This window comes from Hyperolius riggenbachi, chromosome 12, assembly GCF_040937935.1.
Source record: "Hyperolius riggenbachi isolate aHypRig1 chromosome 12, aHypRig1.pri, whole genome shotgun sequence".
In the NCBI taxonomy this organism is placed as follows: Eukaryota; Metazoa; Chordata; class Amphibia; order Anura; family Hyperoliidae; genus Hyperolius; species Hyperolius riggenbachi.
Window position 1 is genome coordinate 139,144,995 of NC_090657.1, and position 25,867 is coordinate 139,170,861.

The 25,867-nt window shown below is 41.7% G+C and overlaps 1 protein-coding gene and 1 long non-coding RNA gene across 2 annotated transcripts in view; one reads left to right on the top strand and one right to left on the bottom strand.

The window, feature by feature from the left end:
• The window catches only part of LOC137541942 (uncharacterized), a 45,190-nt gene extending 41,105 nt beyond the window's left edge, over nt 1–4,085 (bottom strand). The window contains exon 1 of the long non-coding RNA XR_011025310.1: nt 4,028–4,085. This is a non-coding gene — a long non-coding RNA (uncharacterized lncRNA). The remainder of the gene's footprint in view (nt 1–4,027) is intronic.
• Nucleotides 1,069–24,123, top strand: WFDC3 (WAP four-disulfide core domain 3). Its single transcript, XM_068263503.1, has 6 exons — nt 1,069–1,180; nt 7,818–7,979; nt 16,946–17,110; nt 18,131–18,268; nt 22,078–22,218; nt 23,820–24,123. Exons 1-6 carry the CDS (start codon nt 1,093–1,095, stop codon nt 23,879–23,881), a joined length of 756 nt encoding a protein of 251 aa, XP_068119604.1. The 5' UTR covers nt 1,069–1,092; the 3' UTR covers nt 23,882–24,123.
• Nucleotides 24,124–25,867: the final 1,744 nt, after the last annotated feature.

Consider the following 25,867-nt stretch of genomic DNA (forward strand, 5'->3'; position numbering starts at 1 on the left):
ATAAAGCTTGCCGCTAAAACTAACACAATGTAAAAAACTGTGGATGCCAAGGAAGCCCTAGTTCTGCTTATGTCATCAACCTGCGCCTGATCTCTGATGGGTAAAATTAACACTTTCTCATCTCCACCTAACTATAACCTTTCCTTCTCGATGCGTTACACTAACCTAGCTTTTTCCAATGCATAACATGTCCTTTGTCTAACAATAACCTATCCCCACTCCAAAGCCTATAGCCTCATCTACATGGTACAATTTTCCATCAGATCAACCAGTGATCTGATAAGAAATTGCATTGTGTGTAGACGTCTAAATTGTTTCTGATCAATTTTGCGATAGAGTACCCAAACTCTATGGCAAAATCTATTGCAATCCAATTGGAAATTATCTTAATAGATTTGTCGATCTGACAGAAAATTGTACCGTGTAGATGAGGCATAATACTAACCTATACCCCTCTCTGACTCATGATGCTAACAACCTTTCCATCTCTACAACCCCTTACCTCCCCTCTGGATTGCAAATTGCAATAGTGGGCCTGCCCCGATCAACGCAAATCATAGTGTGCATGCGCGAAAGCACAAGTTGATGGGCAGCTCTAAATGCTATTGCAGCAGTCCTAATGCAGGTGCCAAATTTAGAGTGTAGTCTTCACGTTTATTAAATGACTCAAAACTGTTTGAACACACCTTCCAAAATCACATAAATGCAAAAACAAATTCTAGGTATTTCAAATATTTGTTATATTTGCAATAGCTGTTTACTTATACAGCAAATTCTCTTCACAAAACAATTTTAGGTATCTCATGAATTCCATGCACTCACTATAATAATCATTAGTTTTGTTTATATTTCCCTAAATTATAGTTCATTCTATATCATTCCTACTTAACCACGGTTATATAAGCACTATGAGTCACTTTTCATAAGTGATAACAGCTACAGGCAAAAATAAAGTTAGAGGTCTAACTTGTCTGGCCAAATACAAGAAACCAAATTAGATCCTGAAGGATGCTCACACCCCAGTGTGTCACCACCCTGTTGTCACAATGCTTTAAATGAGGCTGGATGTCCGATGCTGAACAGTGTTCCATCATGATGAGGACAGAACAGACAATTCTCCTGCTAGGACTCCTGCTGTCACTGTGCACACTGATCATCAGCACATCAGTCAAGGGACCAGGTAAGTTACTGAAAGCAAACCTCTTCTAAATGTTACATTTGGCTTACAGGTAGCGTCTGCCACAGTGACCCTGATTCAGTTAACTTTTTCCCCTGAGTTTTCTCCAGGTGATATTTTCACACACTCTGGCCCATATGCAATTCACTTTTTCTCCTGTCTTTTCACCTAGGTGATATTTTTAAACTTTTCAATAAAATGCCTTTTAATCCACCAGAGAACAAGAAAATACTCAAAATAATTTTAGACGGTACTTTTTCACCTTCTTTTTGGTTCTATTTAGTTAAAAAGTGTTGGAAAGTTATTTTAAATCGAAGATGAAAAAATATCTCCCAAGAGAATACGCAGGTGAAAAAGTGAATTGCACATGGGCCTCTCTCTCTACAATACCTATTCAGCCACCAGCGAGCAAAAAGGGTACAGGTAGTCCCCAGTTAATGAACAAGATAGGGACTGTACGTTTATTCTTAACCTGAATCTGTCCATAAGTCGAAACACTGTGCCATCTCTGTCCCTGTACCTCCTCTGTGCCCCCCCCCCCCCCCCCGTACCGTCAGTATCTCCCTCTGTGTCAGAGCCGGGACAAGGTCCTCCAGCATCCAAGGCTGAGACACCAAAGTGCGCCCCTCCATCCCTTCCACCCCAGCTGTCACACACAGATTGCTATTAGAGTAAGAGGCGCCACAGGGCCCCCAACCTCCCCAACACCTTAATATGTAGTTATCTGGCTTGCAGTCACTGCCATGTATCTCCTTTTCTTATTTCTTTCTGCTTCAAACACAATTAGGAATGACAGCTGAATGAATTCTGCGCCCCCTCTTACACTGCGCCCTGAGGCTGGAGCCTCTCCAGCCTATGCCTCGGCCCGGCCTTGCTCTGTGTCACCTCTATCCACCCACTGTGTCACCTCTGTTCCCCTGTATCCTTGTATCCTCAGTGGTCCAGCAAAATGTCATTTTACCATTTCAAAAAAAAAAAAATTCTTTAATTTTTTTAAAATTGATTTTATGAAAAACTACAAGGTCTTTTTGAAAAAATATTTTTGACTTGCTCCCACAGAATCAAATTTCCTATTTTTGCATCATTTGTATCGAACCTGTACTCGACTATCTGTACGCAAGTGAAAATAAACTGATGAAATAAACAAATGTATCTGTCCTACCTACTCAAGAAAATTACCTTTTTTTTCTAGAATCCCATGGTTTGAGTCTCTTTTTAACCTCTTACCGTTTTTGGACGTATCTCGTACGTCCAGATCTGTGCCTTTCTGTGTTCCTGGACGTACAATGTACGTCCAATGCAGAATGCCACCATTTGTGCACCTCACACGTGCACATGTGTGCCCCCATCACTCGTGCATGTGCGCGCCCCAGTCGCTTGTGCTTGTGCGCATGCACGCTTGTACACTCTTCTGATAGTGAATGATTGCTGCTAACAGCAATCATTCACATAACGTTAGGTGGGGAAAAGTGTTTTTTGAAGTGACAGTGAGCCCATTAAAAAACAAAGTGTTTTTTTTATTTTTTTTTTTACTTTTAACCCCCAAATGACTAATAAACCCCTTGTGTCACCTAAACTTGGCGCTAAGATTTATGGACACCTGTAATGGCTGGCGCCCATAGCGATCGGATGCGATCACTAGGGCGACAACGCGGGACCCAAGTCTGTATAGATACATTGAAATGTTGTCTTGCAATGCATTTATACAGTACTGGACTCCCTAAACTGTGCGCCATAGTGATTGCATGCAATAGCTACAGATGCACAGGCTAGTGATAATGGTACGCTACATGCCCAACTAGTGATATAATATGGCATGTATGGTATAGTTTTAACCGGAACGAGCCAAGTAATGTATTTTGAGGTGTTTTACAATTGTGGCACTTGTCATGTAAAATTAGGAGGGTGAAAAAATGCGTAATTTTTGCATTTACGCCTAATTTACTTTGATTAAGTGCAGGTGAAATTAAAAAAATACTTGGAAAAAATATTTCCAAAATAAAGCCTAGTTTGTGCTGATAAAACCCCCCAAAAAACTAATGTATGTATCAGTTTGATGGCATAGTTAATACAAAGTTATTGCTGTATCATTAGTGACACAGCTGATATGCCAAAATTGTGAGGAACCTTAAGGGGTAAAAAACCCCAGAATCTGAAGTGGTGAAAAAGTAAAAAAGTTGGTTTAATGTCGTACTGTCTCATATGAATGATACAGTTTCCCACACAGCGTCAGTGTCCCAGAGCTAAAATATATTAACTATTAACCTTTTCTTTATCCATCCCCTGCACTTAGAAGCCGTCCTCTTCCAGGCAAGAGTTTTATGCTAGTAATTCTTTATTTATGAGGGTTACTCTATAGTTCACTAGGACCCCACTGGAGAGACACTGTCACTTGCATATCTGAATGGTTAACTAATTCAAGCAGAAAAAAAGAAGAAAAAGAATACAGTCTAGTTATCTGTATGGTTGGCAGCGTACATACACATGTCTATCTCATCACGTCACCCCGGGTACATTTGAACTACTTTTTAGTACTTTTATTATTATTACTTTTTAATTATATGATGTCAATATCTTCCATAGCGTTGTACAGTACAAAACAGTTGGTGGGGAGCATAGATATATGAAAAGCTCAAAACTGTGCAATCAGGACATTCAGCAATACCCATACAAATACATACATAGTTGATGTGTGGTTTGAGACATCACCAATGCTGATACATGTTAATATGATAAATTATAGCAGGAACACTAGGACACTAGGGGGGAGACATTTTTATTTTCTAGGTACTAAACATTTTGTACATAACATGCAACTATGTCCTGTGAAAAAGCCATTTTAGTACTTACTGGGTGGTATGTGTGTGTGAGCTAGGGACTCCCCTCAGTTACAGTCGAGCAACACTTAGGGCTGGTTCAGACGGACGCTTGCGGAGCGTTTACCGCAAGTGTTCGGAACGTCGCGGTAAACGCTCCCATTCAAGTGAATGGGAGCGTTTACACCGAGCGTTACACGAGGCGTTCGGGTCCCGATTTTCGCGAGCGTTCGGGCTGCCCCTGGAAGCAACATGTAGCTTCCAGGGAGCGGCCAACCGCAACGGCTAATGTTCCCCTAGGGGAAAAAAACCGCGACTGCATCAGAACGCGACCGAAGGCTACTGAAAGCCTGACCACGCAGCCGCCGCAACGCCCCCAGACGCGACGCTACGCAGACGTCCGTCTGAACCAGCCCTTACTGTTGCTATGGGGAAGGGAGGAGGGACAATAGTGTGGTGCATGATGAAGCAGCATCTAGCAGGCAGGTTAAGGAGGGGAATAATAATAACAGTGAAAACTCAAAGTGAGTTCATATTTTTTTCATAAAACAATAACGTTTCACCATGTTAATATTTGCTTTTGTTGTCTTTAAATTATTGTCAAACTAAATATAGGATATATATGATTTGCATACCATATTATTTTGCTTTTTATTTACATTTTTGGGGGTAAATGGGGTGCTTTGAAGGTCCTAGAGGCACAACATGAGGACAAATATCTCTAGAGGGTACACAATTACAAACCCAAATGAGGTTCTAGTGTTGTTCCTCACTGCCTCAGAGAAATGTCTTCCATGGAACAGGGCTATAAAGTGAAATAATGTAGAAGGATGGTAAACTATTTAATCTGTCCTTTAAAGAGAACCAGAGACGAAGCACCCTCATGTATTTTATTACATTTATCAGTGGGAACATGACAGTAAACACCTATCATGCTTTTAGTTTATTCTTCTCAGTCTAATCTATCTGTTATCAGCTGTAATAACAATCCACGGACTGATTCTGTCTAGGTTTGACCTGGAATCATTATAGCTGAGTCACTCTTCTGTGGAGTCTTTTCAAGCCCAAGCCTGCCTTCTCCTGGCTCAGATTTCCTACTCAGAGCTGTTTGATATGGGAGGGGCTGTTGCTGCCGAGAAAGAAGCTCTGAAACCGACAAGTGTATCTGTGTGCATTGTGCAGCCAGACATTATCTACTGTATGCAGCTTCATTTCTATGAGAGACACTTCCTACAGGCAGCCACACAGCATGCCAGAATAATAAAGTTGAAAGCACACAGATGAAAGCCTGCAGCAGCCTTGCTTGTCTATAGTCTCATAGAGGCTAGACAGCACATCTCAGATTTTACTATTGTGTGTGAAATGAGGGTATTTACCTAGAAATAGTCTGAACATTGTGATCACATGTTCAAAAGCTGAAGAGGTACATTAGTCAGGTTCAGGTGGTGTGGGTGGCCAGGAGAAGGCATACACTGAATCTCTCTTAGAAGGCTACAGTCTATAGCAGTGCAATCCTGTGCTGCAGAAAATGACCAACCTCCGGGTTCCTGACCACTTATTTTAGGATTATGATTTATTTTACATCATCTAATGAAAGCATATTTAAATTGACATGTGACTTGAACAAAGGTAACCATGGGTATGTATGGTACTAGGCCTACCTATAACCTGTCCGTGTTCAATTATATATATATGCATTCCAAGTGTCAATAGAGCAGTGTGAGCTGTATGCCAAGTAAGTTGTGGAACAGTCATTTAAATGCAGACTCAACTCTCCTAAAGAGCAAATAGGAGCAAATTAGTCTTATTTGGAAGGCAAACACTGCTAATAACAAAAAAAGGGCCGGAAATTTGAAAGGTTCATTTTTTTTTATTTCGGGGGGGGGGGGGGGGCTAACTGAATGAAACAGATTGTAGGTTTCACTGTAATGGCTTAAAATGGAAAACCTTAAATTAGAAATAGGAATATGAGAATGTAGGGAAGTTCTATATATTATTGTACTGAACATGCAATGAATATCCAAAGTTTATTTTAAGTTTAGGTTTGCTTCAAGGGGATTCTGCACACAAAATAGAAAAAAAATAGGTGCTGCGAATGAGTGTTCACACAGAATTAGAAAAACATGCGTGCCCTAACGTGGTGCTTCAGTGATCAGTGAGTTATAAAAAGGGTAGCCAATTGTTAAAAAGAATAGCTCTGATAGCAGAGGAGGAGTTATTTATTTGTAGTCTTAAAATTCTCCTTTAAAGAAAAATAATTCATATGGGCTGAACAGTTCTGTGATCACTTTTCCCTTATTCAACTGTTCTTAAGCTTCCACAGCTTACTAGATTGTCATAACTCATGTTTCAGTAGTACAGTCTTAGCCTGAAATCAGTCCTTTCCCGGCCACTGGTCCGCTCACCGGTATCTATTATGCCCAGACGGATCCTTTCTCAGTAATAGTCCACTCGTTACCTCCCGCTGACGGCTTCTGTTAGCGGCATACGTCACTTCCAGTTGTAAAACCCAGAGTTCTGCTCGCCGCACATCCGTTCAGCTGGTGTCAGCCACCTGTTACACTTCGGTGACGTCACTTTAGACCGCTAGAACTTTGTGTTTTCGGTTGCCGCTGCGCGCTTACACGGCTAACCAAGTTCTGGATCTTTGTAGCAGATTACTGCGAATTTCAAAAGCGTTGAGGTGTAACAGGTAGCTGACACCAGCTGAACGGATGTGCGGCAAGCGGAACCCTGGGTTTTACAACTGAAAGTGACGGTATGCCGCTAACAGAAGCCGACAGCGGGAGGTAACGAGCGGACTATTACTGAGGAAGGATCCGTCCGGGCATAATAGATTACCGGTGAGCGGACCAGTGGCCGGGAAAGGACTGATTTCAGGCTAAGACTGAAAGACCGCAGAAAAAGCGACAGCTTCTCTCAGAAGCTCCACTTTTTCTGGCTGTTGCCTCCCCCATGCAACGCTCTAAGCGTATGTTACGCTTAGAGTGACGTCATGTAAACAAACTCATGGCCGCCTCATCTTGTGGCCAAAAAGTAAAACTACAACTAAAAGTAAAAAAAAATATAAAAATCAACACACATTTACATTATAAACCTACTGTTTACATCCCACCCTCCCAAAACTACCCAAATAAAATGTTTAATAAAAAAACAAAACATTACAATAAAAAAAAACATGTAAATATTTACCTAAGGGTCTAAACTTTTAAAATATCAATGTTTTTTTTTATTTTAAACTTGTAAATAGTGATAGATGCAAAACGGAAAAAATGCACCTTTATTTCCAAATAAAATATTGTCGCCATACATTGTGATAGGGACATAATTTTAATGGTGTAATAACCGGGACATATGGGCAAATACAATACGTGAGTTTTAATTATGGAGGCATGTATTATTTTAAAACTATAATGGCTGAAAACTGAGAAATAATGATTTTTTTTTTCCGTTTTTTTCTTATTCTTCCTGTTAAAATGCATTTACAGTAAAGTGGCTCTTAGCAAAATGTACCCCCCAAAGAAAGCCTAATTGGTGGCGGAAAAAACAAGATATAGATCAGTTCATTCATAAGTAGTGATAAAGTTATAGGCTAATGAATGGGAGGTGAAAATTGCTCGGATGCATAAAGTGAAAACGACTGAAGGCTGAAGTGGTTAAGGGATGAAGGGATCCCCTTTGTAACGCACAGCTCATATTCTAATAACCATAGAGCGCCAGTTGTGGCATAAAATAACATTATAACTAGCTTCTAATAAATTAACTGGTTCACTGAAAATGTTTGATTTCTAAGGTCACTAATTGCCAAATGTATTTCTTTTCAGCTAATGAAAAGTCAGGACAATGTCCACGAGAACGGTATTACGTGAAGAATGCCAATGTGTCTAATGGATGCCTTAAACTTTGTAAGTCCGATACTAATTGCCCAAACAATATGATGTGCTGCAACGACAACTGCGCCAAGATGTGCAAGCCTCCTGCCAAAGGTAAGAAATCAACAAACAATAATACTAAATAGTACAATATGACCAGGCTTCTCTGGTTAGGTTAGAAAGGAGGTCTTCTTTCAGCAGATCGAAACTTTAAATGATATGAAACTAAGCATTTCTTCTTTGCTCTAAATGATTATTTACAACATAAAACTTTCTACCAGAAAAAACAATTGGTAGCAGAACAATATTTAAACAGTTAAACAGAGCACTTTCTTTTTCAGTGGGAAGCTTAGCTCTGAATCTGAAGTTGAGGAAGTGATTACATTATTTTGTTTATCTTTCCTTATCAGCCACTATTAGTAAGCATTCCTGGCAGTGCTTCAGCTAAACGCAAGCAGAAATTGTATACAAAAGTCAAATTCTCACTGAATACATTATAATAACGGAAAATTGTATACTTACCTGCCGGTAATTTTCCTTTCCTGCTGTATTCATGGCAGCATACGATTGGGTAAACCCCGCCCCCAACATACAGGTCTGTGTAACTATAAATTAAAGACTCACCCCCTTCTTAGTGCTTTTTTGTTTCTAGTCTAAGTCTACTAGTATGGTAAGTAACAACCTAATGATGTGGGAAATCCCTATGCTGCCATGAATACAGCAGGAAAGGAAAATTACCGGCAGGTAAGTATACAATTTTCCGTTTTCCTGCTATATCATGGCAGCATACGATTGGGATTTAACTATCAGGAAAAAAAAATGGGGTGGGAGACATCTGAATTTGCAACTTAGTCTGTTTATTTCACAGCACCAGTATCCTTATGACAGATCAATTATCATTTGATAGTGCATACAATATATTTTAACATTCCTTTGTTTTCCCTACATCTTAGTTACAGAGTTCAAAATTGCCTCTCCAAAATCCTTTGTTGACAGGGCTGCAGGATCTACCCTGTAGTGCTGAATGAATGTATTAGCTGAGCTCCAATTTGCAGCTCTGCAGATGACCTCTGGCGACACCTTTGAGAATGCCGCCCATGACGATGATATCGACCTTGTCGAGTGTGCCGTAATTTCTGTAGGTGGTGGCTTACCCTGTCTTCTGTAGGCTAGTGTTATTACTTTAACAAGCCATGATGCTATTGTTCTATTTGTTGCTGGCTGTCCCTCTCTATGACCTTCAGGAATAACAAAAAGCCTATCAGAAGCTCTTATCTGTGCTGATCTTGCTAGGTATTGTTCCAAGAGTACAGGAATGTCCAATGTATGCACATTCTGTTCTTCAGCTAGTATAAATGATGGTAGTGTCCAGTCCTGATTAAAATGAAAGGAAGATGCTACCTTCGGAATGAAGTGCTGTAAGGGTCTTAGCACTGCCCTATCGGTGAAGAGGTTGAGATACGGAGGCTTACATCCTAGTGCTTGAATTTCTGATACTCTCCTTGCAGAGACTACCGCGATCAGGAACACCAGCTTATGTGTGAGGTTAGTTAAAGTACAAGACCCTATTGGTTCAAACGGCTCCTTAGTTAAAGCTTTCAGCACTAAAGGTAACTCCCATTGAGGAAAAATATTCTTCCTTGGTGGCCTGATCTTATGAGCCGCCTTGATGAACTGTATTATTAATGGCTGACTTGACCACTTTAAATCTGTTAAGGCTGAAATGGCTGATATATGTACCTTCAACGTATTGACCCCAAGTCCGAGTTCTAGTCCCTTTTGGAGAAACTCAAGAACTTAATTTGTTGACGGGTTCTGTACGTCCTTTCCCTTTCCCTTTAGAAAATCTGTGAATCTCTTCCATATGCTAGAATATGTAGCATTTGTAGTCTTCTTTCTGGCCTGCAACAATGTTTCTTGCACCGCCCTCGAACAGCCAAGACGTTCTAGCTTGTTGCGCTCAACATCCATGCTGTGAGCTTCAGTCTGCTCGGATCTGGGTGAAGGATTGGTCCCTGTGCAATCAAGTCCACTATGTCCGGCAGAGGGACTGGGTTCCGTACCGACAATTGTCTCAGCAACGGGTACCAAGGTCTGCGTGGCCAGTTGGGTATTACTGCAATGACTTTCACCCTCTCTTGGCTTATTCTGTTTAATAGTCTCATTATGACTGGTACCGGTGGATATACATAACCTAGGTTGAAGCTCCATTTGCAGGTCAGGGCATCCCAATCCTCCGCCTGAGGGTACCTGTACCTCGTGTAGAACCTGTGGCACTTGCGATTGTTTGGCCCTGCCATCATGTCCACCTGGGGGGTTCCCCACTTTCTGCATATCCCCAGAAATACCTCTTGTTTCAGTTCCCACTCGTTGTTGTCTATTATTCTTCTGCTTAGGAAGTCTGCCTTGCCATTCATTACTCCCGGAATGTGAACTGCTTGTATGGACGAAACTGTGCTCTGTGCCCAGATCATTATCGGAGTCACTTCCCTCAATAACGTTTGACTCTTCGTTCCACCTTGGTTCTGAATGTACGCCACCGCGGATGCGTTGTCCATTCTTACCACTACATCCTTGTCTCTGAGAAGCTCTGTGTAATGCTTCAGTGCCAATAATGCCGCTCTGAGTTCCAAGACGTTTGCTGTCAGGTATCTCGTTTGGAACCTCCATACCCCCTGTACATAGGATTCTTCCAGAACTGCTCCCCAGCCTGTCATGCTGGCATCCGTCGTCAAAACTACCGGTGTCTGTGCTCTCAGCTCTACATATCTCACTAGATTCCATCTGTGTAACCACCATGTTAGCTCTAACCGCATCTTCCTCGTGAGTTGTATCTTCTGATGCCAAGTCTCCTTGCACCACTTGTGTAAGAATTCCATCTGAAACCTCCTGGAGTGCCATCTCGCCCATTTCACCATGGGAATGGTAGCCGTCAGGGTGCCCATTATCTTCACATATTCCAGTGCTGGCCATGATCTCCGCTCGAGGAAGGCATGTACTCTTGAGACAACTGTCATGATTCTCTCTTCTGGCAGTTTGATAGCATTCTCTGCTGTACAGAATTGTGCTCCTAGATATATGAGTGACTGTGTAGGCTCCAGTTGGCTCTTTTTCCAGTTTATTATCCAACCAAATTCTTCCAGCTTCTGTATTACAATGTCTCTGTGTTCCAATAGTGTGTCCCTGTCTCCAGCGACTAGTAAAATGTCGTCTAGGTAGTGATACATTTTTATTCTTTTCAGCCTGAGCTGAGCAATTAGGGCTACTAGTATCTTTGTAAAAGTCCTGGGTGCCGTTGAAATACCGAATGGTAGACTCGTAAACTGGAAATGGGCCTGGCCTATTGCAAATCTTAGGAACTTTCTGAAATTCGGATGGATCGGGATGTGCAGATACGCATCTGCTAGGTCTATTGACATGAGCCAGTCTTGTGGTTGTACCGCTCTCTTTATCGTATGAATTGATTCCATCTTGAACTTCATTTTGCGTATGTGACGATTCAGGTTTCTCAGATCCATAACTGGTCTGAGTTCCCCTGTCTTTTTGGTTACAAAAAATAGTTGGGAGTAAAATCCGGAATACTCTTCCTCTTTTGGTACTGCCGCTATTGCTCTCTTCCTGAGTAGGTCTTCTACATATAACATAAGCGTGTCTCTCTTGCATTCGTTTCTTGGTATCTTTGTCGGGACAAAGATCTTGTCTGGAGGATGTGTTTCGAAATTCCAGGTATGACCGTCCCTTATAGTCTTTATCACCCAGGTATCTTCCACCTGGTTCGCCCACACTCTGTGAAAGGCCTGCAGCCGAGCTCCCACTGGACGAGAGTGGGCGGGCGTATTCTCAGAACGATTTCTGGTTCTGTAAATTGGTCTGTGTAGGCCTCTGCTTCGAGAATCTAGACAAAGTGGATTGTGCGTTCTGCCATGTTCTTCTGTAGCCTTTCCCCCCTCTATTAGATGAGGTCTCGCTTCTCCGAAATCGAAAGGACCTTTTATCAGTGTTATACTGTTGTCTTTTGATTCGTCTTTCCTGCGGAATTAGTCCGCTTTTGCCCCCTGTTACCTTAGATATGGCCTTATCCATAACCTCACCAAATAAATGCTTTCCATCATACGGTATTTTACACCACGTAACTCTCGAGTTATTATCTGCCGACCAGTGTCTTAGCCACATCGCTCTTTTGCAGGTTACTGTCTGCACCATAGCTCTAGCTGCGCATCTTACAACATCTATGCCTGCTTCGCCTATGAAGTCTGACGCCATCCTGAACTCCTCCAAGGATGCAATCAGAGTCTGTTTATCATAGTCTGCATTTATCGCTGTCTCCAAATTATCAGTCCATGCCTGAATTGCCTTCGCGATGGATGTTAAGGCTATACCTGGTTTTGCGGAAGAGCCCATAGTTAAGTATGCCCTCTTAAGATCCATATCCATTTTGCGCTCCAAGGCGTCCTTAAATGAAACTGAATCCTCCAATGGCAATGTGGCGTGTCTAGCCAGTCTAATTATGGATGCATCTACCATAGGGGGTGCTTCTATTTTATTCAATAGTCCCCCTTCCAGCGGATAAAGTTTAGTAAACCTGTTAGTCAACTGCGGTTTTCTTTCTAATTTAGACCACTCCTCTTCAAATAATTCCTCAATTTCCTCCATTAACGGAAATGCCTCGGCCTCCCTTTTTAAATGGGGATAATATCTCGGTTTCTTTTTTGGGGGCTCCTGTGAGTCTTCCCAACCAATAGCGTCTCTCACCAGTTGTGACACCATTGCAAAATCAAATCCTATGTCTATGTCAGGAGCTTCTGTCAATTTATCAACATTTACATCCATGCAGGCCTGCGGGTTACAGTCCCCTCTCTTTTCCTTTAACGTATCTTTAACAATCTGTCTAACAATTGTCTCTATATCTGGAAATTCCTCCACATCCTCCACAGGCAAGGAGTATAAACAGTTCTCGCATACAAGTTTATCAGGTAAGGCTCGCTTCCCACAGGCCCAGCAAATATTCTTATGTTGTGGTTCAATATGCTTGGTCTTGCTTGTGGCCTTCCCTCCAGCAGAAGATTTCTGTGTCTTTGTTTTGTCTTTGCTTGCTTTCGAAGTTGAAGGGCTGCAGAGACAAAGCAGAGATAGTCTGCTTAAATGTGCACTCTTTTATAATATTACTCCCCTTTTTTTCCCCAAAAACATCAGCGGGAAGAAAAAAATGCACCATTACCTCTCAGAGCTATGCTGGCCATTATTCTGGGCATCCGGCTCCATTCTCCTCCAGCTAATCAGCTGCAAGAGAACAGTGGGTACAATCACACATTTGTAAAGTAAAAAAAGAAGTGTCTCACCCACAGGCAATTCTTTTATTACACAAACCTTCCACAAACTTCTCCAAGGAAGTGCCAACAGATCTGCGACCACTGAAAAAGAGACCATACAGAAGCCACCAGTGAGCCTGCTGCCTGAGCAAATATTCCATCAATGCATCTATAATCATAGGCACGGCGGCCCAACAAAAGAAGAAAATGACCAGTGTGTTACCTGCTCCAGCAGTTTTCAGACCTCTCTGCTCAGCGCGGCTGTTTGAACTGCAGCGAGGAGAGAAAAGACGCACTTCCTTTTAGCGTCCACCAATCAGCTCCGCCCGCTCCGCTCACTTCCTCCGCGTGGAACGCGGAAGTGGACCAGAGAAGAAAGAGAGTCGGAAGTGAAGTGTGTAGCCGTAACGGTTCCCCCGCTCGGCCGCTGTACCAGCCAGTGCCCCTTACGCATACGGTCCCGCTCCATGTAGAGCATCTACCCCGCCAGGAAGGGTCCCAAACCGGCGCTCTCAATGAGGCATAAGGCAGGGCTTCGGCCAGGAGAGGCAGAACCTGGCCGGATGGCTGCAAGAAGGCAGCCAGGTAAGGTGAAAAATAAAAAGATTCCCAGGAAAACGGGAACAGACCTGTAGCGTGGACAGGAAATGAAAAAGCACTAAGAAGGGGGTGAGTCTTTAATTTATAGTTACACAGACCTGTATGTTGGGGGCGGGGTTTACCCAATCGTATGCTGCCATGATATAGCAGGAAATATAAATACAACAGCTATGCAATAAATTACATTGGCAGCTTTCAGAGCAGAGAAACTGTACTTTGGGAACTTAATTTGTAAACTGACAATATTATTTGTGCATAAAAGCAAATCTGATAACTGTATGGGTAATAAAAAGTAGGAAAACATGATTTTACTGAATGTAATACCAGAATTTAAGGCCGCTTTAAGTTGGCCATATACAAGACAACATTTTTTTTTCAATTTCTTTTTATTGAAGTTTTATATAAACCACACAATAAAACAGACAATACAACATGTTTGACCAATAAGACTTCAGATACAACAAAAATGTCCAACTGGGCAAAAATTGTGGCTAACATGGCACCGTGATTTTCCAATCTTATAAAAAAAAAAAAAAAGTAATTGCCTCAGTCCAGATATCCATATCACAGGGAATTTTTCAAGTATTTCTTCAATTCTGTTATCTTAGTTGTATCTGCAGTGACAGCCACATGCATAGCTCAGCCTTCCTGCAGCAAACCACACATGCAGAAAGAGGGAAGCTCCTATTTTACACACAGTGCTGAACAGTACAGATTTTATGCTTGGAAAATATTGCTTCAAATCTGTTAAATGACAACTGAAATGAGATGCATATGGAGGCTGCCATATTTATACCAGTTGCCTAGCAGCCTTGCTGGTCTATTTGGCTGCAGTAGTGTCTGAATCACACTAGAAACAAGCATGCAACTAATATTGTCAGATCTGACAATAATGCCAGTAACACCTGATCTGCTGCATGCTTGTTCAGGGTCTATGGCTAAAAGTATTAGAGGCAGAAAGCAGAGCGGATTTACCATAGGGCACTGTAGGCATGTGCCTACAGGCGCCAGATGATGGAAAGAGCGGATTACTCCCCTCCCCAAGTGTCTCCTTCCCACCTTCTCTATGCAGAGTCACGAGCAGAGCATAAATGAGAGGTTACTCACCCAGAACTCAGCATTCCACTGATGAGATCTCCCTTCAGTCGGGGGCACCACTAGCTATTTAATACTGAGGGTACCTCTGGCTACCTAATGCTAAGGAAAAACCTGTAGCTACCTATGATGGGCGATAGAAGTGAGGGAAAAGTGACAGCTGGACCAGACAGCACACTGGCGGTGTGGTGCGGTGGGGGTTAGTAGGTTCATGGAGGACGAAGTCTAGGATGCCAAGACATCCGTGTCTGTAGGTTTTTCTGATGTAAAACTGGGCCTGGCAGAGGATCAGCAAGATAGTCAGACAACTGGTATTGCTTAAAAGGAAATGGCAACCTCCATTTCCCTCTCACTTAAGTTGTCCTTTAAACCAGGCACTGAAGGCTGCAAACTGTTGCTAAATTATAATAATAACTTTAAACTACAAAATGACTTGTATGTTACTGACAAACGTCATGGTGTTTTGTTTTAGGTTGTAAGCTTGCAACTTGCAAGGGAGGGCTCTCTTTTTTGGTGTCTTGTACAATGTTTTGTTGCTCAACATACAATTGTCATTGTAACTTATATCGCCTATCACTTCTGTATTCTTATTGTACAGTGCACAGAAGATGATGGCACTATATAAATCATCATTATGTAATTATTATTATTAATAATAATAATAATAATAATAATAATAATGTTAGGCTTGGTGGTGTATTCTCCACAGTCAGCATGCAACGCATGAGCTGAGGTGCAGGAGGTACACACACCAGCACCAGGAATCAGGATATCCCCAGTTTAGTGGAGGAGAGGACTGACTCTAACAGGAGATTGTGGCGCACAGAGCCGGTGCAGATCCGACAGCCACAAGCAATACTTTCGTGATAGCGTCTCAGCGCAAGGTAGCGCGGAGCGCATAAACCAGAACTGAGGAGATCAGGACAGGTAGACAGAATGAACACTTGCTAACTAGCCGCTACTTTGTGACAGCAAGCGTCTACAACAAGACAGACTGGAGTGAGGCAGCCAATGTGTTTGCAGCGATGGCGTGCCTCACAAAGACAGGACAGGATAGTCAGGAAATAGCAGAACCGAGATAGATGAACGTAACACAGACAAATATACAATAAGTATGTATTCCTAGCGTATTACAATTACAGCTATCAATGAAACTATTTGTAACGTCTGACTAACATATGTATATCGGCAATGAACCGATATATGACATAAGCAGGAACACTGACTAGGAACTAGAGCAATTCAGGGAACAGGACTCAGAAGGATTCGCTACCTCCACGCGGAGATGAGCGCAATCCACAAACAGAACCAGGAGCAGGATAACTAACTCAGCACGGGTGATCACGATACACGCAAACTACCAAAACGTGCTGGAACCTGACTGACTGAACACAGGATATAAACCGTTCGTGTACGTATATATCAGCGGCACTGATATATTACCATAACACGAATATAAAGAAAATAACAAACGTGCTGGTATGCATATATATTGGCAATGAACCAATATATGATGCAAGACCATCAAAGTATCTTAAGAACAAAAACCACGAACTGGGGCCGAAGCAGCAACAAGACAGGCTTATGCTGAAGCTATGATAACCCGAGGAGCCCTGCAGGAAGCAGATCTTTATACTGAGGTCATCCAATGGGAGCAGACATGCAGATTCCCACACAGGTGAATGATAATCAGTCACAAGCTGACAGCAGGGAAAGGCAGACAAAGCTATGCAGCTTGCATGGAAAGAGATCAGAACTGCCTGAGCTGCAGCACTACTACTGCCAGCAGTACCTGCTGCAGCAGCGATCATGACAAATAATAATAATAATAATAATAAATGGTAGAAAATAACTTTAACATTCTGAATGATTTCTGAGGTAGATGTCAGATTTTGTTATCACATAAGACGGTGCATGAGGCGTGTTATGTGCTAATGTTCTGCTCTCTACTCATTTGTCTCATCTATAGTATGTCTTTTTGGAACCTAAAAACGGAAGCAATCATGGCTGCTAGAAGCCATGGGAAACCAATGGTGGTTGTTATATGTCTAATATGTGCTCTTTCTGCATACACAGAGAAGGCTGGACAATGTCCAACATTAAGCGCTGCTTCTGCCACAAAATGTAGTGATAACTGCACATCAGACAGCGAGTGCCCCGGGAATTACAAGTGCTGCTTTAAAGAATGTGGACTGAGCTGTGTCTCTCCTGATGGCCAACCAAACACAGATATTCCAGCAAGTAAGTTCAACCACAGTTTTGTAGTGTTAATTTTCATCTCTAACTTGCCATTTTCTGATTGTGATCTCTTCAAGCCTAGCTCATAGGGCCAGGGCTTGCCTTTGTTTTTTGTTTTTTTCATTTTATGGGAATTTATTTTGGGGAAAAAGTAATTCCTGTACCCTGGGTGATGTAAGAAACAGAAAAGTGCAACTGACTTAACCAGTCAGGTATTTTAATTAATTTTTAAATATGCACTCAGAGAATGTCCTTTGGATGTTGAATTGTTCCTCTAATGGTGGGAATACACAATGTGTTTCTGCCGCTCGATTCTGCGCTCGATCGATTTTGCCGCCCTGGTGTGGATGGTGTAATCGTTAAGGGCTCTGTCTCTGATACAGGAGACCTGGGTTTGAATCTCGGCTCTGTCTGATCAGTAAGCCAGCACCTATTCAGTAGGAGACCTTAGGCAAGTCTCCCTAACACTGCTACTACCTATAGAGCGCGTCCTAGTGGCTGCATCTCTGGCGCTTTGAGTCCGCCAGGAGAAATGCGCAATATAAATGTTATTTGTCTTGTCTCCACCTGATTCTCTTATCTTCCGCTCGTTTTTCTTATCTTTTTCCATTCACTTCTATCAGTAATCGAGCAGCAAAATGATCCAACGGGAGATCGGACATATTGGAAATGATCTTTCGAACCATCTAAGTTAATTGGCTCCCCCTAAAATTGGCCCTAGACTACAGTACTTACACTACATAATATAGACATGTGGCAATGGTAGGGATTAGATTGTGAGCTCCTTTGAGGGACAGTTAGTGACTATATATATATATATATATATATATATATATATATATATATACACTGTACAGCGCTGCGTAATATGTTGGCGCTATATAAATACTAAATAATAATAATAATAATCTATCGGCGGCAGAAACGAACCGTGTATTCCCAGCATTAGAAGTACTTTCACACTTCTCTCTTTTAACTGTTATACAAACAAGTGTCCATTATGATTTTTTTTTTCTTTCACAGAAAATCAGTTCTGCAAACAAGAATCTGTTTACGCCTGTGCACTTGAAGAAAGGGCTTTTTGTGATGAAAATTCCTGTACAGATGGTTTCAAATGCTGCCCCTTTATCTGCCATAAACAGTGTACCCCAGCTCTTGAAGGTAATATCTATCTACTAATGGATGTCATTACATAAGCTATTATACCAGTCTGGATGGTCAGCCCTTTGCGTGGTTTTCCCAGCACTAACCCCATTCACCTTCTCCACACCAGCCTCAGGCAGTAGTGGACAATCCATGAGTATTTTGTGTCTGCGTAGGGGGCCTTTATTTTCCAATGAAACTGTAAAACATGGGGGTTCTAATTAGAAGTACCAGTAGGTGGACATAAACCAGCATATATCATTAGTAGCCAGGGCCGTATTTACCATAAGGCACTGTAGGCGCGTGCCTACAGGCACCTGATGGTGGAAAGGCTGCTCACTTCTCTCCCCACACACCTCCTTCCCTAAGTCCTGATGAGTGTGTAAATGAGAGTTTACTCACCCTGCTCTCGGCATTCCACTGACAAGATTTTCCTTCAGTCAGAGGCGTCTCTAGCTACTTAATACTGAGGTTCTTCTACCTACCTTATACTTGGGGGCACCTCTAGCTACCTAATATTGAGGGCACTTCCTGCAGGCTAATGCTAACAGGCACATGTAGGTACCTAGGATGGGCAAGGGAAGTAAGTGAGAGGTGACAGCTGGGACAAGCAACACAGTTGCGCTGCAGTTTGGTGGGGGTTTGTAGGTTCATGGAGGTGCCAGGGTGCCAGGACATCTGTGCCTATAGGCTCCTGTTAGGTAAATACGGGCCTGTTAGTAACGCTAGAGGCCTGCCTATAATATCGCTAACTTCTACAATACTGTGTTACTGAGAGGTTAACATACCTAGTAGTACATTTCTGTGCAAAGAAAGGGCTTTTGTGCCCAACTTTGATGACTCTCCTCTTTCCATGTTGCTTATCTAACCAGAAATTGTCTACAACAAATCCTCATACACAAGAACAGAGATATCATATTATGCCTGCAAAGGCTGCTGTCCATTTGTCCTCTATTTTTCCACAATCAAGCCCTCCGTGCACTTTAACATCACTGACATCACCCCCATGACATTCAAAAACTTTATGCGCATATGTTTTAAGAAAATAAGTGAGATAATTTTAGGTGCCTTTTTAGTCCCTTGCAAAATCCTAGTGGATCTGATTTGTCAAACGTTAATAGAGTACTTTGTAAAACTCATCTTTCCCAAATGCTATCATAGAGCCATACTGATCCATATGTTGCAGTGAATACAGTTGGACTGAGCAACTGCTGTTCAGTAAATGCTTTTGAAAATAAAGGAAACCCTTAAAAAAAACCCATGACAGGGACTAGTCTAAAGTCTGTCAGATCTGTCAGACTTCTGTTGCTTACTGTAGTCAACAGGAACATAAGAAAAAGTAATTTAGAATGTTTGCTCTACTGGTCCTAAGGATGCTCAAGGTGAGGTATTAAATGTAGCTTTACTTACCTAGAGCTTCTTACAGCCCCTAGATGTCATTTGTGTCCCTTGCTACAGCTCCGTTCTTCTCCTGGGTCCTGCTGGCAGCCTCTGAAAGAAAACCTGAGGTGGGTTTGTGAAATCCTATTAGGACACAGAGGCACATTCTGTATACAATGAGCAGCCCCTGTGTCCTTACTGTGTGTATCCAGGCTCCCCCCGGGATCTGCTGTCCCCCATGAAAAAAAAACGCCAGGCTAGCAACACGCAGATTGTTGCTAGTCTGTTATTTACCTCTGAGTGTCAGTCAGCGCTGCTCCCCCGCCTCCTGTATAGTGCGGCTCCCCGCCTGTGTCCCTTTCCTCCCCGCCTCTGTAAGCCGATTGGAGGAAGCTTACAGAGGCAGGGAGAGAAGGGACACAGGCAGGTAGCCGCGCCATACAGGAGGCGGGGGAGCAGCGCTGACTGAGGTAAATAACAGACTAGCGACAATCTGCGTTTTGCTAGCCTGTCGTTTTTTTTATGAGGCACAGCAGAGCTCGGGGGGAGCCTGGATACAAACTGTAAGGACACAGAGGCTGCTCATTGTATACAAAATGTGCCTCTGTGTCCTAATAGGATTTCACAAACCCACCTCAGGTTCTCTTTAAGGAGGATTGGCGATACCTATTCCTATGTTACTGTCGCTTTCAGTAGGTAGTAAAAAGCTGACAGGTTTTATACTAGTCCATTTTCTCATGGGAGATTTTCAGCATTACCTGTATTCTTTACAAAAGCAGTTCCTGGAAAGAATCTATGCACAGATGTTAGCCAGCTTTGCCTGCAAATATCAGAGTGGTTGTGCCAGCATGCAGGGCCGGTGCAGTGTCAAAATCCGCTTTTATGTCAGCATATGCTGCCCTGCTGCCATTTACTTGTCTAAGGAGCTTGGCTTCACATGCAAGAATTAAATGTTACCCTTATTCACCAGGCACTAAACATGACCACAGAGGCAGAACTATTATATCAAAATAATTGTGGCTAATGCAGAGCCCTCTGCAATGTATGCTCACAGAGATAACTTAGTCTTGAGATGATTTAAGGTTCCCATACATCTAGTGATGTATGGGCAGATCCACCGAGAGACAGATCTCTCTCTGACTGAATCTTCTTAGACCGAGATTTGTTGCCCATACACTGCAGATTGATTACCGATCTATTTTAGCGATGTCAATGTCCTACCTAATGTTACATGTACCCCCTGGTGCCCGTGCATTCATATCTCTCACCTGTCCACTGCCACGAGTCCACCTGCTCTTCTTCTGCATTCCCTTCCGACCTGACTGCTGTGCATAGCACATAGCATGTGTGTGATGTTGCACGAGTGCCAGTGCTGTACGCGAAAGCCAAGTAGGACCCGACTATGCGGAGGAAGAGCTGGTGTACTCTTGGCGGGCAGATAAGTGCAATATTTTAATGCAGGGGCACATGTAACATTTAGGGGGACATCGGCCGAGGGTTCCATCGCGTTTGTTGCTCGTCCTGATATCACATAGCATTGACACCGTGCACCCGATCGACTGCATTGGCCAGAGAATCACGTGGTCCTTACTCCTGCTTAAAGGAGGGCATGGTTGGGGGGAGAACATCCTCCCAATGCTTGCCTCAGGCAGCAAAAAGTCTAGAACCTGTCCTGCCAGCCTGAAAAATTCTGACTAGGCCCCAGAACCTAAACACACTTGATCCATAGCACCTTCTATCGAAATGAGTGGATGCAGCATTCTCATACAATTCATGGAGGTACAGATGATAGTGAGGATATGATAGTCTCCTCACTACAGAAAAAGAGCTTGCAGTAAACCTGTACTGAACAGCAAGCCCCCCAAATATACTATTACAAATACTTAATACCTCTCTTGCAGGATCTTTATGCAGACACTAAATCATTAAATTAGAGTGTTAAGGGAAACACTGAAATACTCAGCATAGCTTACCTGCAGGCTCTGCATCCAATACTGGTCCACTATTCCATTTCAGTGCAAGTGACTGGCTCTCACAGGGGGCAGACTGCGGTGTAGACAAACTGGGTACCCAACTGCTCCTGGGCCCCACTGCAGCTGCTATGGCTATTGCTATTTTTTACAAATCAAACCAATTATAATTTCATTTATAGTGTGTCTCTAGTGACAAGAATATAAAAATGTTGCTTTTCATTGGGTTAGACGGAAATCCAACAAGGAGGGGAAAGAAGACACTACATAGAAATATAGGGATTCAGAACAGCTGAGATGTGCTAGGATTGTGAAATGGTGATTTTGGAATGATTACAGCTGTTTTTTTCCCCTCAAATATGCTGAGTTTTTCTAATGCCCATAGACTTTAAATATTGTAGGTAGTCCAGTATGATTTATCCTATTGACCACCATTTGACAGTCTTTCATGGTGTTTTATTTTGTTCTGTGCTTTAGCAAAGGCTGGTAGATGTCCTGTCTCAGATACCGCCTGCCCCAATGACAATAACAGTAGTTGTACAAGCGATGGCGGCTGTCCAAAATTCCACAAATGCTGCAACACACAGTGCGGCATGAGATGCCTGCGTGAAGTGAACAGTAAGTATTTACAGAATTATTCATGATTCCTCTTATTTGGTATTTTATATTTTTAATACGTAGAATTGTTTATTTTAAAAAGTCAAATTATATTTTTCTAGTAAAAAAAAAAAAAAAAGAAAATACCTGGTACCTTGCTTCTGATCTCCTTGTTTTATAATTTCACTTCCCACTCCCTTCCTCAGTCTATCCTTCTGAATGAGAGAGGAGGGGGAAGTGAGCAAAGTCTAGTAGTCTGCAAGAGGGAGACAGTAGCAATAAACTGCTGAACCATGCATTTTACATTTCCTATTGCATTAAAACTTTTTAGATAAAAATTTTTCTTCGAGCCAAGGTGATTAATCAGAAAACTGCATTCGCTTCCGAAGACCACTTGCTAAGCTAACTAAGGCCTTTTTCACATTATAAATCACCAGCGCTATTGAAATCGCTGAGCGATTTATAGAGCGATTTTGTAAGCGCTTTCAGAGCGATTTCGGCTTAGAAAAGTGCTTTTCTAAGCACTTTTGTGTAGTGTTTTTTTTTTGTTAGTCAGAAAGTGACCTCTTTGCCCCGGAAATGAATAAATACAATGTTTTTATTCATTCAAAGCGCTGGGGAAGTTCCTTTTCAAGGCGCTTTTTCAAGTGCTTAATGATTTCCCTATTCTTTCTATTTGAATCGCAAATGCTGAAAAAATGGTGCAGGACCTGCGTTTGCAATTGGATAGAAAGCTCATCGCTCATGTGAGAACACTCACATAGATCAACATTGCAGAATCGCTTTTATGGCGATTTTTAGAATCGCAAGCGCTTTCAAAAAAAGGGAAACCGCTCTTAGCGTGAACAAGCCCTAATTGTTAAACTCTACTTTTGTTGAGAATTATGCAATACCTCCCCCGCTGTAATGCTAACTTAGTCTGTCAACTTTTGAGAGCCTGTGTAGCCTGTGTAGCTGCCAGTCACTCAATTTGTAAGTAACAAGACCTCATGTGCTGTGTGGCAATACCTAGACCACGTGTACTGAAACACAGTGTCTGCCTTTTTTTCCAAGTTTAGAGATAAATAAGGTGAAACCTTTGGAAGAAAATGCATGCTTACCCAACAATAGAAAGTCTTCTCAGTTGTGGCTGCTCCTTAGTTGCAGGAGTACCAGTGCTGTAGACAAAGTGCAGTGCTAGCCCCACCCCTGCATCTCCTCAAGTGCCCACACTCCCAGTCTGCCCTCCATGTGACACCAAACCTGTCTGGATTGGTGCAGAGAACGGGGCAGACTATGGGAGCCTAGCAGCTAGCAGTATGAGTGCATACCACACAGTGAGGAAGGCACCAAGAAAGAATGTACAGTATTGAGAGTTCCACAGGACCCTACACTGAACAGTGGTGAACAGCAAAGAAGCAGACTTTGAAAATCGCTATACAAAGAGCTTTTTCAAGCATTTTGCGATTTCCTTATTCCTTCCATTGAGGCAAATCACCCCAAAAAATGGTACCAGCAGTGCTTTGGTGAGCAGATCGGAATGGAACCGATGTCACTTGCTACCATCACACTGTACTTGGCCCTAAATGACTGTGATAAAGTAATGAGTCTAATTGTGTTTTTTCTTATCTCTTTTCTTACAGTTCCTGTCAACATACATTTCCCTAACAACACTTTTCCTATCTTCTCTGGAAGAAAGCGTTAACTCAGCGTATTCTCATTTTTATACTAGAGTGCTGCAAAGTAAAATTTTTATTGGTTGTATACATGGGTCATATTTATATACAGATATTTCACTACTTAAACGATTTGAGTTACAATGTTTTGAAGATACAAACAAAGTTGTCTTCATGTACAAAATATACATTACTGTTCTCTTGCTACATATTTTTGTTGTTAAATGTTACTGTATTGTATAAACTGTCATAAGTAGTTAGAAGCCCTTCAAAACCATATATATATATATATATATATATATATATATATATATATATATATATATATATATATATATATATATATATATATATATATATAATATTATATAGTATGTACTGTAAATATACATGATTTGTAGCTGATTTGAGGTCCGGAAATAAAACACTTGAATTGATAACTGTGTCATTGTGCCTATCATTGTTCTGATTTTTTGTAGGGCTTATGTGGGGAAAGATGGCAGTGCTTTTAATTTGTCAGGGAATGGACCTCTCACAATGCCAGTCTCACTTTATTTCAAGTGTTTTATGCATATCTGCTGTAAATTCAAATGCTTTCAAATTGTGACGTGAAACTTCACATTGTTTTTCTACAGGTATCAAAATTAGCAAAGGTGCAAACAGATCTTTGCACGTGGCTAAGCTGATTGACCAAGCTGTCAGTTAATGAATCATTTACTTTAGAATCTGATTAGCCCCATGCAAAGACCCAGTTCAGCTCTTGCTTATTCCGCTTTCTGTAGATAAAACAATGTAAGGAAAATATTTTCTCATCTCCATTCACTTCTGTAGTGACTGCAACACTGGTATCCACTACAGCCATTTTTCCAGTCACAGAAATATCAAATTATTACTTTCCATGTGGCCAGACTGACATTATTACTATTTATATAGCATCAACATCTTCTGTAGCACTGTACATAGTACAAATATAATGGAGAATATAGGTACACCAGAGGTTCAAAACTCTGTACAATCATCAAAACAAATACAGCCAATGTTGGTGAGTGGTTTGAGACATCATCAATACCGGTGCATGTTCATATGATAAATTACATCAGAATAATGTCTCCAACCCACTACCCTCTAGATTGTAAGCTCACAAGGGCAGGGGCCTCATCTTACTGTTTCTTGGTGCCCATACATGGTACAATGTTTAATTTTTTTAATAAATAATTTTAGTTTGATTATTCTGTTAGATCGAATATAAAGATTTTTCCAACATGTCTGATCAGATTTTTATAGAAAAAACAGGATAATCATTCATTTTTCTTGATTACAAAAAAAAGATTCTTTTCAACTTTCATTCGATTTGACCATTTTCGTCTAAAAAACGGGTAACTTGAACATTTTTATTATACCGTGTATGGGTACCATAAGACCCTTAGATCTTCAGAAACCTGCTGTATTTCATGTATGCTTGCATGACCTCACTGGCTCCAGCCTGATGATCACCTGACATCTAACTGCTAAACAGTAACTAGCAAAGCGGTCATCTTCGTGTTTACTATTTACCTGCATCTCTGCTTTACTTCAGCTGATATCTGGAAATATGCCTGAAGAAGGGGACTAGACCCCAGAAAGCTAGCATCATTTAACTCTATCAGTTAGCCATTAAAAGGTTACATTTAAAAGACTTTGTTTTTTTTCCACCTGCATAATTTGTTTGGCTAACACGGTACAAACCCTTTTTTTACTATCATTCCTTAGGGTGGGGATGGGTTCTGGGGAGGGGGCAAGTTACTGGAATGGATAAGTTAATGTAAATCAATTTTTAACTCAGTTATATTCTATTTACCTTATAACGTTGAAGATGGACTAACGGATGTGTTGAGTTATAACCAACACATACTGTAAATTACCACTGGTTTCATCATCTTATTGGTTGTCTTGCTTGAACATGCCTCTATTCTGTTTACAAGGCACATTGGCCCAAAAAAAGCTCAAAATATTTATCTCAATTCAAAAAGCATCAA

Coding starts and splice junctions, on each gene's coding strand:
- WFDC3 (XM_068263503.1), top strand. CDS start 1,093: ATGATGAGGACAGAACAGACAATTCTCCTGCTAGGACTCCTGCTGTCA. Junction 1,181..7,817: donor CACATCAGTCAAGGGACCAG/GTAAGTTACTGA, acceptor ATTTCTTTTCAG/CTAATGAAAAGTCAGGACAA. Junction 17,111..18,130: donor AAACACAGATATTCCAGCAA/GTAAGTTCAACC, acceptor TTTCTTTCACAG/AAAATCAGTTCTGCAAACAA.